The following is a 12,500-nucleotide window of genomic DNA, read 5'->3' as shown; positions in this document are numbered from 1 at the left end:
CTTGAAGTTCTGGTGACTATACAAACATACAGTAAACCCCCCCCAAAAATATCATCTAAGCATAAAACAGGCCGTACTTCTCCGTTAGTGACGGTTCAACGCTGCCGTCTCTCTCAGCCTCTCAGTCACGGCTGCAAATGGAACTTGTGTTTGAGTTAAAGTGGTAAAGTGGTTAAACTCAAAGGAATGTCTCACATTTGGTCTTTTTCTTTCATAAAAAAAAACGTATTCTGTATTTATGACCACAAAACAAAACGGTTGCAGTTTTAAAGAAATGAAAATACATGTTGTCATAGTTGAAGATTGCAGACTGTAGTTTCTATTAATTGTGTTGAGGTTTTACAGTAAGAACCATTCCATCTCCAGCGGTCCAAACACACTGAGATGACCTGTGTCTACTTATTACTAATACCCACAAAAATAAGTAAAATAAAAGTATAAAGCTGCATAATATGGAAATACTCAATGTTGTACTTAAGTACAGTACCTGAGTCCCCCCAACACCTGTGACTAAGCTGACAGCAGATGATTCTTTAGCATTTCTAAAACCTCTTCACAGCAGAGTTAAAAACATCTTGTCAAATAGAAAACTTTGGTTGTTGTCCACACTGGTTTGCTTTTGCTGTGAGATTTGTGATTCAGCACCATGAACGCCCACACGAGACCCAGATTTAGAGTCTCAAAAGTAAAACTGTCTGTTTTATTCTTTCCTCTTTGATTCCTCCAGACATGGAAGAACACTTTGGACCGTTATCCAGAGACGCTGCTGGGTTCTTCAGAGAAGGAGTTTTTCTACAACGAGGACACGCAGGAGTACTTCTTTGATCGGGACCCTGAAATGTTCCGGCACATTCTGAACTTTTACCGCACCGGGAAGCTCCACTACCCGAGAAACGAGTGCATCCAGGCCTTCGACGAGGAGCTGGCCTTCTACGGCATCGTGCCCGAGATCATCGGGGACTGTTGCATGGAGGTAAACCTCCAGAGGTTAGATTTAGACAACAAGACCACCAACAGTTAGGTTTAGACAACTAAACCACCAACAGTTAGGTTTAGACAACAAGACCAACAACAGTTAGGTTTAGACAACTAGACCACCAACGGTTAGGTTTAGACAACTAAACCACCAACAGTTAGGTTTAGACAACTAAACCACCAACAGTTAGGTTTAGACAACTAAACCAACAACGGCTAGGTTTAGACAACTAAACCAACAACGGTTAGGTTTAGACAACTAAACCACCAACGGTTAGGTTTAGACAACTAAACTACCAACGGTTAGGTTTAGACAACTAAACTACCAACGGTTAGGTTTAGACAACTAAACCACCAACGGTTAGGTTTAGACAACTAAACCACCAACGGTTAGGTTTAGACAACTAAACCAACAACGGCTAGGTTTAGACAACTAAACCAACAACGGTTAGGTTTAGACAACTAAACCACCAACGGTTAGGTTTAGACAACTAAACTACCAACAGTTAGGTTTAGACAACTAAACTACCAACGGTTAGGTTTAGACAACTAAACCACCAACGGCTAGGTTTAGACAACTAAACCACCAACAGTTAGGTTTAGACAACTAAACTACCAACAGTTAGGTTTAGACAACTAAACCAACAACGGTTAGGTTTAGACAACTAAACCAACAACGGCTATGTTTAGACAACTAAACCACCAACGGCTAGGTTTAGACAACTAAACCACCAACAGTTAGGTTTAGACAACTAAACCAACAACAGTTAGGTTTAGACAACTAAACTACCAACAGTTAGGTTTAGACAACTAAACCAACAACGGCTAGGTTTAGACAACTAAACATTGAGATTATAACTTTTATAACACCTGCCTCTTCCCTGGTGTACTTCAGTGGATTCTGTGACCGTTGATCTTTGATGTCTTCCTAATGTCTCTTGGAGAAGAGCTTCATCAGCTCAATGACTGCTGTGTAAACACCGACGACTAACCAGACTCCATTATATGTCAGGTTTCAGCTTCATACTCCAGCTTTCTTTCTGTAAGTGAATTCTTTAACGAGCCATAAACAAGTAGCTCTGAATAACAAATCACCTCCCGAGCTCTTAATGTCTGTCAGCTCAGCATATCGTCTTCAGAGGCTCTTATATCTTTATGTCTTTGTCTTTAAACCTGACCCGTCTCATAGTTCAGTGTTTCCTCACGTTCCTTCATTCTGTTCACAAATGAAATTCTCATTGAACTCGCTCAACTCGTCCACATGCTTTTTATTTGTCTTCTTCTAGTAAACTTCACAGATTCTCTCTGCTCTGCTATTACAGCATTTGGCTCAACATCTGGGAAAGAAACTTCCTGCAGATCAGTTTCTTAGCTGCTGCAGGACTTTCATTTATTCATCACTATCGTTATCTAGCTGGCTTGTTTTGCTCAGTCACTTGTTATCTCATTAGTACCTGTGTGTTGGCTGCTGGCTGTGGGTCAAAGTCTGATGTTTTTACAGTATTAGCTCACAATGTTTAGAGCCAAGAGGGAAAAATCCGGCTAACCTTACTTAAGAAACTCTGTCGGCATAAGAAAATGTTAGCAAAAAAAAAAAAATGTAAATGGTTCATGTCAATATTTGTACTTGAATATCAAAGTTACAGCTCTGATAGATCAGTATTTGCTCGTTAGCATCAGAATCTATAAACTCTGCTGTGTTGATCAATCCGTGGAGCTGAAGCAGCCAACGTATTTGTAATTCCTCGTTTTCTGTCTGTTTCCTGTTGGATCTATAAAAACCACATTCTAGTTCAGAGAACATTTCACATGTTAAAAATATAGAAGCAAAAGAGGAGTTCATGGGACGGTCTGCTCACTAACCCTACTGCCTACTAATACCATATGCACTAATAAGACTTCCTATGACTTTTTCATGACCTTTTTTGACATACTATACTATACTCCAGAGTCCATGTTTGGTCCTAACCCGGTACAGTCTGAATAATGTGATTTAAACGTGGCGTTCGTCGGTTCCCGTTGAGACTTAACTGACGTCTCCTTTGTTAACTTGGTGCGTAGAGAATCCTCTTTAAATGAAATCCTTACTTTTGCAGCAGGACTGGTTTCTGACTTGATTTAATGTCGACAAAGTCTTGAATCATTACAGATAAATCGTGTCATCTTCATCTTCCTCTTCCTCCTATTTTTGTGTGAAGGAATACCGAGACAGGAAAAAGGAGAACCAGGAGCGTCTGGCGGAGGACACGGAGGCCAACGAGGCGATGGACGCCCCCCTCCCCCCTCACAGCACCTCCAGGGAGCGCCTGTGGCGGGCCTTCGAGAACCCCCACACCTCCACCATGGCGCTGGTCTTCTACTACGTCACCGGCTTCTTCATCGCCGTCTCCGTCATCGCCAACGTGGTGGAGACGGTGCCCTGTCGGCCCCCCAAGGGCAGCGTCAGGGACCTCCCCTGCGGGGAGAAATACCAGCTGGCCTTCTTCTGCATGGACACGGCCTGCGTGCTCATCTTCACCTTCGAGTACCTGATGCGCCTCTTCGCCGCGCCGAGCCGCTGCAAGTTCATGCGCTCGGTGATGTCGGTGATCGACGTGGTGGCCATCATGCCGTACTACATCGGCCTGGTGATGCCCGAGAACGAGGACGTGAGCGGCGCCTTCGTCACGCTGCGCGTTTTCCGCGTCTTCCGCATCTTCAAGTTCTCCCGTCACTCGCAGGGCCTGAGGATTTTGGGCTACACGCTGAAGAGCTGCGCCTCGGAGCTGGGCTTCCTGCTCTTCTCCCTCACCATGGCCATCATCATCTTCGCCACCGTCATGTTCTACGCCGAGAAGGGCACCAAGGGCTCCACCTTCACCTCCATCCCGGCCTCCTTCTGGTACACCATCGTCACCATGACCACGCTCGGGTGAGTTGACGTCACTTTCCCTTTTTTTTTGTGTGTTTTTCTTTTTCCGCCCGGCTGCTGTGACGCCCAAACAGACGTCTTCTTTGTGTCGCCACCGACCTTGTGTTCTGTGATATTATTGTCATTATTATTGGTTACAGAGACGAGTTTTAACAGTCTGTTTCCACCATGAGAGGAGAGGAAGTGTGAAAAATATTATGTGTGTGTGAGTGTTTTTGTGTTTGTGTGTGTGTGTGTGTGTGTGTGTGTGTGTGTGTGTGTGTGTGTGTTTGCCTCCCACGCGTATCTTCACCCTGCTGGTACCCACACACACACACACACACACACACTGCTGCCGTGTGGATGGAGTGTGTGTGTGTGTGTGTGATGATAACGATGATGGTGATGGTGATGGTGATGGTGGTGTGTTCACCCTGCAGCTCTGATCTATTATCTGCTGTTCAAAGAGCCTTTTGTAAACTTCAGAAATAGAGAGTGAGTCAGTGAAACGGCCATAAGCTTCCACCACACACACACACACACACACACACACACACACACACACACACACACACACACACACACACACACACACACACTCTCTCTCTCTATATGGCTCTATACTCCTACCTGTCTGTGAATGGAGATTCAGTGAGTTTCTGTGACTCAGAGTTGAGATCTATTGAATGAACAAAATCACATTTGTGTTTTATTTAGTAACTGTTTCCTGTTCATTCTGAGACGACAGACAGATACCTGATTGGACCGTTTTGGTGATGTCAATAATCAATAATCAATAGAATCTATGGTAAATACATCATAATAATCCTCTGTTAGGACACTTCTATGTCACTGACTGGAGATTGGAGGCTTTTATTCTGAAAGGCCTCATTCTAATCTCCTCTCCTCTCTCTCTCCTCTCCTCTCCTCCTCTCCTCCTCTCCTCCTCTCCTCTCCTCTCCTCTCCTCTCCTCTCCTCTCCTCTCTGCTCTGTGTTTCTCTTATCTGTGGTCACATGACTGTTGGTCTCAGATGAATCAATCATGACGTCATAGTTTCACTGAGGAGTTCATAATTTAATGTTTTTATTAGTGCTGGGCAACAATTACAGTTTTTAATCGTGAATAATCTCATTGTTCTGCGCAAAGTTCAACAATGAATTAAAAGTAGTGTATTACTCACTTGTATTTTAAAGTACTGCTATATGAACTAAAGCTCAATAACATTTGGTTTGAATCACGTTAAACAGATCAGGTTCTTGTTAACAGCAGTATTCTTCACACAGTATCAGTTATATTTCTACTATCTGTGCTCAGTGTGTGACTTTATTTAAACGTTCCACTGCTGTGCAACATGAATACAATGTTCCACACGTTTCATCAACATGTGTGTCTTCTGTCTTCATACAGTCAGAGCATGTGAACGCAGCTCCCACTGTTCATCAACATAATGCTCCGTAACTCCGAGGTGACGACGGTTACCCGGCGATGTCCGGTAGTCTCCGGTGAGAGACGGCCGGTGAGCGTTGTGACTCCGTCTCTTTTGTAGTCCTCTCCTCTTCATACGACTCGTGTGTTCTTCTGGTGACGGTGCGTCTGGAGGGAGGCTCCTACGTGACGTCATTCATGATCCTGAGAACGTTCCTCAGACCGACGTCTTCTCAACACTAGTCGTCCTGCAGTTTGTATCTCTCCACTTCTCTGTGGCGTCTGTTAGCTCGTCTTTAGTTTATCTCTACTTCTCCACACGCTGCATCAACATAGTGATGAAGACTCCTCCACACGCCGCATCAACGTGGTGATGAAGACTCCTCCACACGCCGCATCAACGTAGTGATGAAGACTCCTCCACACGCGCATCAACGTGGTGATGAAGACTCCTCCACACGCAGCATCAACGTAGTGATGAAGACTCCTCCACACGCCGCATCAACGTAGTGATGAAGACTCCTCCACACGCCGCATCAACGTAGTGATGAAGACTCCTCCACACGCCGCATCAACGTAGTGATGAAGACTCCTCCACACGCCGCATCAACGTAGTGATGAAGACTCCTCCACACGCCGCATCAACGTGGTGATGAAGACTCCTCCACACGCCGCATCAACGTGGTGATGAAGACTCCTCCACACGCCGCATCAACGTGGTGATGAAGACTCCTCCACACGCAGCATCAACGTGGTGATGAAGACTCCTCCACACGCCGCATCAACGTGGTGATGAAGACTCCTCCACACGCCGCATCAACGTAGTGATGAAGACTCCTCCACACGCCGCATCAACGTAGTGATGAAGACTCCTCCACACGCCGCATCAACGTAGTGATGAAGACTCCTCCACACGCCGCATCAACGTAGTGATGAAGACTCCTCCACACGCCGCATCAACGTAGTGATGAAGACTCCTCCACACGCCGCATCAACGTATTGATGCAGACTCCTCCATACGCTGCATCAACGTAGTGATGAAGACTCCTCCATACGCTGCATCAACGTAGTGATGAAGACTCCTCCACACGCTGCATCAACGTAGTGATGAAGACTCCTCCACACGCCGCATCAACGTAGTGATGAAGACTCCTCCACCGCTGCATCAACGTAGTGATGAAGACTCCTCCACACGCCGCATCAACGTAGTGATGAAGACTCCTCCACACGCCGCATCAACGTAGTGATGAAGACTCCTCCACACGCCGCATCAACGTAGTGATGAAGACTCCTCCACACGCCGCATCAACGTAGTGATGAAGACTCCTCCACACGCCGCATCAACGTAGTGATGAAGACTCCTCCACACGCCGCATCAACGTAGTGATGAAGACTCCTCCACACGCCGCATCAACATAGTGATGAAGACTCCTCCACACGCCGCATCAACGTAGTGATGAAGACTCCTGCATACGCTGCATCAACGTAGTGATGAAGACTCCTCCACACGCCGCATCAACGTAGTGATGAAGACTCCTGCATACGCTGCATCAACGTAGTGATGAAGACTCCTCCACACGCTGCATCAACGTAGTGATGAAGACTCCTCCAACGCTGCATCAACGTAGTGATGAAGACTCCTCCACCGCTGCATCAACGTAGTGATGAAGACTCCTCCACACGCTGCACCAACGTAGTGATGAAGACTCCACCTCTGGTTTGGTGATTTGCATCAATGGTGTAGATTGCATTAAAAAAAATTGCATTAATGCAATAAAATAATTGTCGCCGTTAATTAATTAATGCGTTAAGTTTCCCAGCACTAGTAAACACTTTATTTGAGGAGAGATTTTAAAGGAGAACATATAGAATTTAATGTTTTTGATGAAATATCACAATTTAGATCTTAGATTTGGCTGCTTTTTTCTGACTGAATTGTTCGTCACACATGATGTGTTCAAGGACCGACGCAAAGATGGAAATCTGGCTTTAACATCTTCTGACTGTGATAAACGTCATTTTGGTGATTTTTTAAAGAAAACATGCTTCAGAGGGTTCAGAGACTTCAGGAGACAAAACTACAGTTACTTCATGATTCATAATCTTTAACTATCTCATCAGGATCTAAAAAATATTAAACAGAAAACGAGTTTGCCTCATCTGTCGTCAGACAAGATATATCTGTATATATAACATATATATATATATATATCTGTGTTAAAACATGTGAGTGAATGTAAATTACATCGTATCTGGATCACTTCTATCCATCTTAAACCACTCCTCCTCCTCCTCCTCCTCCTCCTCCTCCTCCTCATCTCCTCTTCATCTCCTCGTCTCATTTGTTTCTCTTTGTTCGCTACGATATCGTTGTTTTTCATCGTGCTGCTTTTTATTGCTTTGCTCCCGTGTTTTTTATCACTGAACAAATAATCTGTAAGTGAAATCATAAAGCTGCTGCAGCTCCTCCAGAAGTCAGATAAGATCTGTGAGAGAGAGGAACCCTGATCTGGAGCTCCTTCAGAGGGCTGCTGCCAGGAACTATGCAGACTGTTTCTGTCTGGACTGAAGAAGAAGATCCTCCTCTTCCTCCTTCAGGAACTCTGATTATTAAAAATAACTCTTTCAATAGAACAGTTAACGGTGATGGATCTCTCACATGATCTCCAGTTGAGTAAAGATGAACTAAACTCCTCCTACCTTCATGTCCACCTGTTGTTTGATACGTTCTGAACATCTGATGTGTTTCAGGACAAACATCTCGATTCATTCATTGATCTCGACCACATCTCAGGTCTCTGTGTCCTCCATGATAACAGCTGTTTGACGCCTCTAAATACTAAGCAAAGGTGCTTCACTGCGTCCTTTCCTATCCCCTTCAGCATAGGAAACACAGAACCTTAGATAGGCAATAATATAGTTAATGCCGACCCACAATTCCTTGTGAAATGTTTATAGATGTTTTACAAATAATGTCGTAAACATTAACAAATACAAATCACATGTTATAATGTGTGCAATAGTTTCCTATGTTATCAGAATACAATAATCGTCTCTTCTCAGCTACAATATATCATTTATTAACTTATTATTTCATAATACACAAACTAATGAAGAAATAACATAAATTACAGTAAAATAACTTTTAACTAAAGTTATTAATTAAATGTATTAATGATGGTTAAAGTGAACAAAAATGACCTGCACAAATCTATTTTTAACAACTTCTGAAAACTAATAATGAACTCAAATCTTTTGTTTTCCATGATTTTAATGTTGAAATTTAACGGCCAGACAATCTGAGTTTATTAAAAATCATAAATCTGAAGATAGTTTGATGTTTAAACTCGTCCTCCTCTTCACCGTGAGACTGAACGAGCCTATAAGACCAACTTTACCGCCCGTCTGTTCACTTCGCTGCTGCAGAGCACTTTAGCATCAACATTATTTATAAGAACAAGAGGGGAAGCAGCCATTTCCTCTGAGGAACAGGATGTATATGAGCCGGAGAGTGAGAGTAACCGGCTTATAAAACGGCCTGGATGGAATTATAGAGCGTCCCAACGCTGTTAATGTTTTAATAGAGAGGAGAGAGAGGAATCAGAAGGATCTAATCAAAGACACAGACTTTATCTCCTCCATTTCCTCCAGCTGACACAAAATGGCCGATGTGGCCCCTCCAGGCCCTCAGACGCCTGTTAGAGAGAATTTAATGTCATTGCACAGAGATACAATTACTCATGAGGAATTCTCCTGATCAGTATGGTTTAGCAGTCTGGTCTCCTCCAGCATTCGTAGCTACACCTACAAATAATGTTCTGTTATTCGTAACAAAATCATTCCGTATGTTTTCCTCGTAATCTTCAACAAGGAAGTAAAAAGAGCAAAATCACATACAGGGCAGGAGTGGAGGCGGATGAGTCCAACAAAACTCAACCTAACTGAGTAGTTTAGTTGTCTCAACCTAACTCAGTAGTTTAGTTGTCTCAACCTAACTCAGTAGTTTAGTTGTCTAAACCTAACTAAGTAGTTTTGTTATCTCAACCTAACTAAGTAGTTTAGTTGTCTCAACCTAACTAAGCAGTTTAGTTGTCTCAACCTAACTAAGTAGTTTAGTTGTCTCAACCTAAATAAGTAGTTTAGTTGTCTAAACCTAACTTAGTAGTTTAGTTGTCTCAACCTAAATAAGTAGTTTAGTTGTCTCAACCTAACTGAGTAGTTTAGTTGTCTCAACCTAACTAAGTAGTTTAGTTGTCTCAACCTAAATAAGTAGTTTAGTTGTCTAAACCTAACTTAGTAATTTAGTTGTCTCAACCTAAATAAGTAGTTTAGTTGTCTCAACCTAACTGAGTAGTTTAGTTGTCTAAACCTAACTAAGTAGTTTAGTTGTCTCAACCTAACTAAGTAGTTTAGTTGTCTGAATCTAAGTAGTTTAGTTGTCTGAACCTAACTGAGTAGTTTAGTTGTCTGAACCTAACTAAGTAGTTTAGTTGTCTCAACCTAACTAAGTAGTTTAGTTGTCTCAACCTAACTAAGTAGTTTCAACAAACACATGGAAATAGAGCATTTGTTGGGGACTATTTTAAGCGGCGGATGAATCCACACTTGGTGCTTTAGTGAATGTTCGTATGAGAGACGGGGGGTTCTGTGGATCTATACAGTGAGCAGCTGATCTAGTCTTTTTCTTTTTGAATCATGGTTGATATTCTCATAAAAAAGATGGAGGTATCTTTAGTCTTTAGTCTTTTTGATTTGTTCTAATGTATTACATTATATTTTAAATGTATTGCTCACTAACAATAAACAAGACTCTGCAGTTCTGCAGGTGTTAGGTCATACAGGACAGACAGACATGTTCTAACATAACTTACTGATAAACTCATAGTGATCATGATCGTCATGGGATGACATGATGATGTTTGTTCCATCACTGGTCTGGACTCAGTGACCTGTAACATCTGCATTAGAACACATTCTCCTCTAAATCTAAAGGCCTGTTTCTTCTTTTCTCCTGCGGCATGATGGGAATCTGAGTCCACACATATGCTCTGTGTGTGTGTGTGTGTGTGTGTGTGTGTGTGTGTGTGTGTGTGTGTGTGTGTGTGTGTGTGTTATGTAACAGGTCACACTTATATATAACTAAATGTTACACACAACAGGAACATGACATTTGGCTGAGGTCTTTATATAATATGTTAATCTTCCGGTTACACTAATTATCATCGTATGCTAATTGAGACATTTTGGTGACATGGAGCTTCAAACTGCAGGAGATATGATACGTTCATATTACTACTGACCATCATTATTAACATCATAACTGATACATTAAGGTCATTACCATTATTACTAAAACATTAACATAAGCAGCTAACACACAAAGGTTACATTCAGTTACATTACGATGCCTTCAGGCTCTGTTCGGTGAAAATGAGTACTGGCTGAAGGTAAATTATAACGTTATCATGATGTGTTCACATGATCCTTGTAGACCAGCCGCTATAATCAAACATCAAAGAGATCTGTATCTGTTAATATGGATCATTTCCGTGACTCTGATCGTGACTCCGGTCCAGGATCCGATCCGTGACTCCGATCCAGGATCTAATCCGTGACTCTGATCCAGGATCCGATCCGTGACTCCGATCCGTGACTCTGATCCAGGATCCGATCCGTGACTCCGTTCTGATCTGAATCTGAACCGTGTGTTTTCAGAGTGCAGTGCATTCGTTTCCGTAGGTGTGGCTCTGAGGTCAATCCCCTGAACCCCTCAGGAGCAGCTGCCGCTCAGCAGGTCGCCGGTTCGATTCCCAGCTCCTCCTCCTCCTCCCGGCCACCCGTCACAATGTCCCCGAGTCCTTGAGTCTCTACCGATAAAAGCTCCACACCACCACGGTTCCATTTACCTTTTCAGGCTTTTATTCTCTTAACGTCCGTGACCTTTGCAGCTGCACCGTGTGACGCGCGTCTTTGTTCAGCGACACCATGAACGTGTTGTTATCCTCCTGCTTCACATTCATGTGACGCCAGCGATGTTCAGTCGCTTTATTACACTGAGGGATATTGAAGGTCCAGCTGTTTAAACATCTGTAACTCCGTCTCACACAGAAACACACACAATAAAAGCTTTTCCTCTACATTTCTGTCCACATGTATTGTCCAGATTCTCTTCTTTATTATTTCAGTCACTCTTTTATTTCTACTTATTTAAATAATGATACAAAAAAACCAATATATTTTCTATTTGATTTCATTTAATTTGCATAACATCCACATGTTCACCTTTTTCTTTTAAACATCACTAAAACTTTAACACTGAACTGAGTTTTGATTAAACCGAACTCTAAAATATAACTTTTACTTCATTCTAAATCTAAATGAATCATTAATTCAGAGGTGGAAGACTCTATTAAAAAAATATAAAAAAATATATATGAAAAGTAAAAGTGTTATCAATTACTTATTTAATGTGATTTTACTCCTGATTTATAACCATTGAAGCAGCATCTGAATGTTGATAAAATAATGCTGTTGGCTATTTTAATCTATATTTAATAAACAGATCATATTTGTGAATTATTAAATCTTAATAACTTTACATTTATTCAGCTTTTCTTCAAAGCGATCTAACAAAAAGTTACGCCTCATTTTTTCTGCATTTTCCTGCAAAAGTCTAGTCTTTTCAAAATAAAAGTCTTCAAACTACTCAGTTAGGTTCTGGAAAAATATGATGGTTTGAGATTGAAATAATTATGGAAGTGCTTTTACTGAAATACTGAAGTTGTGACGAATTAATCAACGCTGATTTGTTGTTTCACACGAGGAACAAACAGGAAACAACCTTAAAGTTCTTCAGAGCTTCATGAGTTAAAGCTGCATTCTCTCTAGTGACCACCAGGGGGCGACTCCTCTGGTTGTATAGAAGTCTAGTCTAAAATGACTCTACTTCTCTCTTGATTTATTCCCTCAGTAAACATTGTAAACATGAGTTTATGGTCTCAATCTCTAGTTTACAGTCTTCTTCAATACAGCATGATGTTCATTTAGTACATTATGCTCCATTTAGAGTCAGACAGACCATGAAGAGGGGATGATTTAGGGGCGGGGCTACACGCTGATTGACAGGACTCTTCAGTCCATATATGGTAACTTCCTGTTCACTGGTGGTAAATGCTGTACTCGAGGCTTCAGAACGTGCACAAACCAAT

General features: G+C 42.2%; 1 protein-coding gene across 2 annotated transcripts in view; it reads left to right on the top strand.

Moving 5' to 3' along the window:
* kcnd1 (potassium voltage-gated channel, Shal-related subfamily, member 1) overlaps positions 1-12,500 on the top strand; it is a 52,654-nt gene that overhangs the window by 11,852 nt on the left and 28,302 nt on the right. For both annotated transcript variants that reach the window (XM_068732143.1, XM_068732142.1), the window contains exons 3-4: positions 728-973; positions 3,174-3,886. In XM_068732143.1, coding sequence (XP_068588244.1) covers positions 728-973; positions 3,174-3,886 — 959 coding nt within the window. The remainder of the gene's footprint in view (positions 1-727; positions 974-3,173; positions 3,887-12,500) is intronic.

This window comes from Cebidichthys violaceus, unplaced genomic scaffold (genome assembly GCF_023349555.1).
Source record: "Cebidichthys violaceus isolate CVI_PGR_0920_01 unplaced genomic scaffold, fCebVio1.0.p SCAF_57, whole genome shotgun sequence".
Taxonomy (NCBI): domain Eukaryota; kingdom Metazoa; phylum Chordata; class Actinopteri; order Perciformes; family Stichaeidae; genus Cebidichthys; species Cebidichthys violaceus.
The sequence above is the reverse complement of the archived record's forward strand: the minus strand, read 5'-3'. Positions and strand labels throughout refer to the sequence as shown.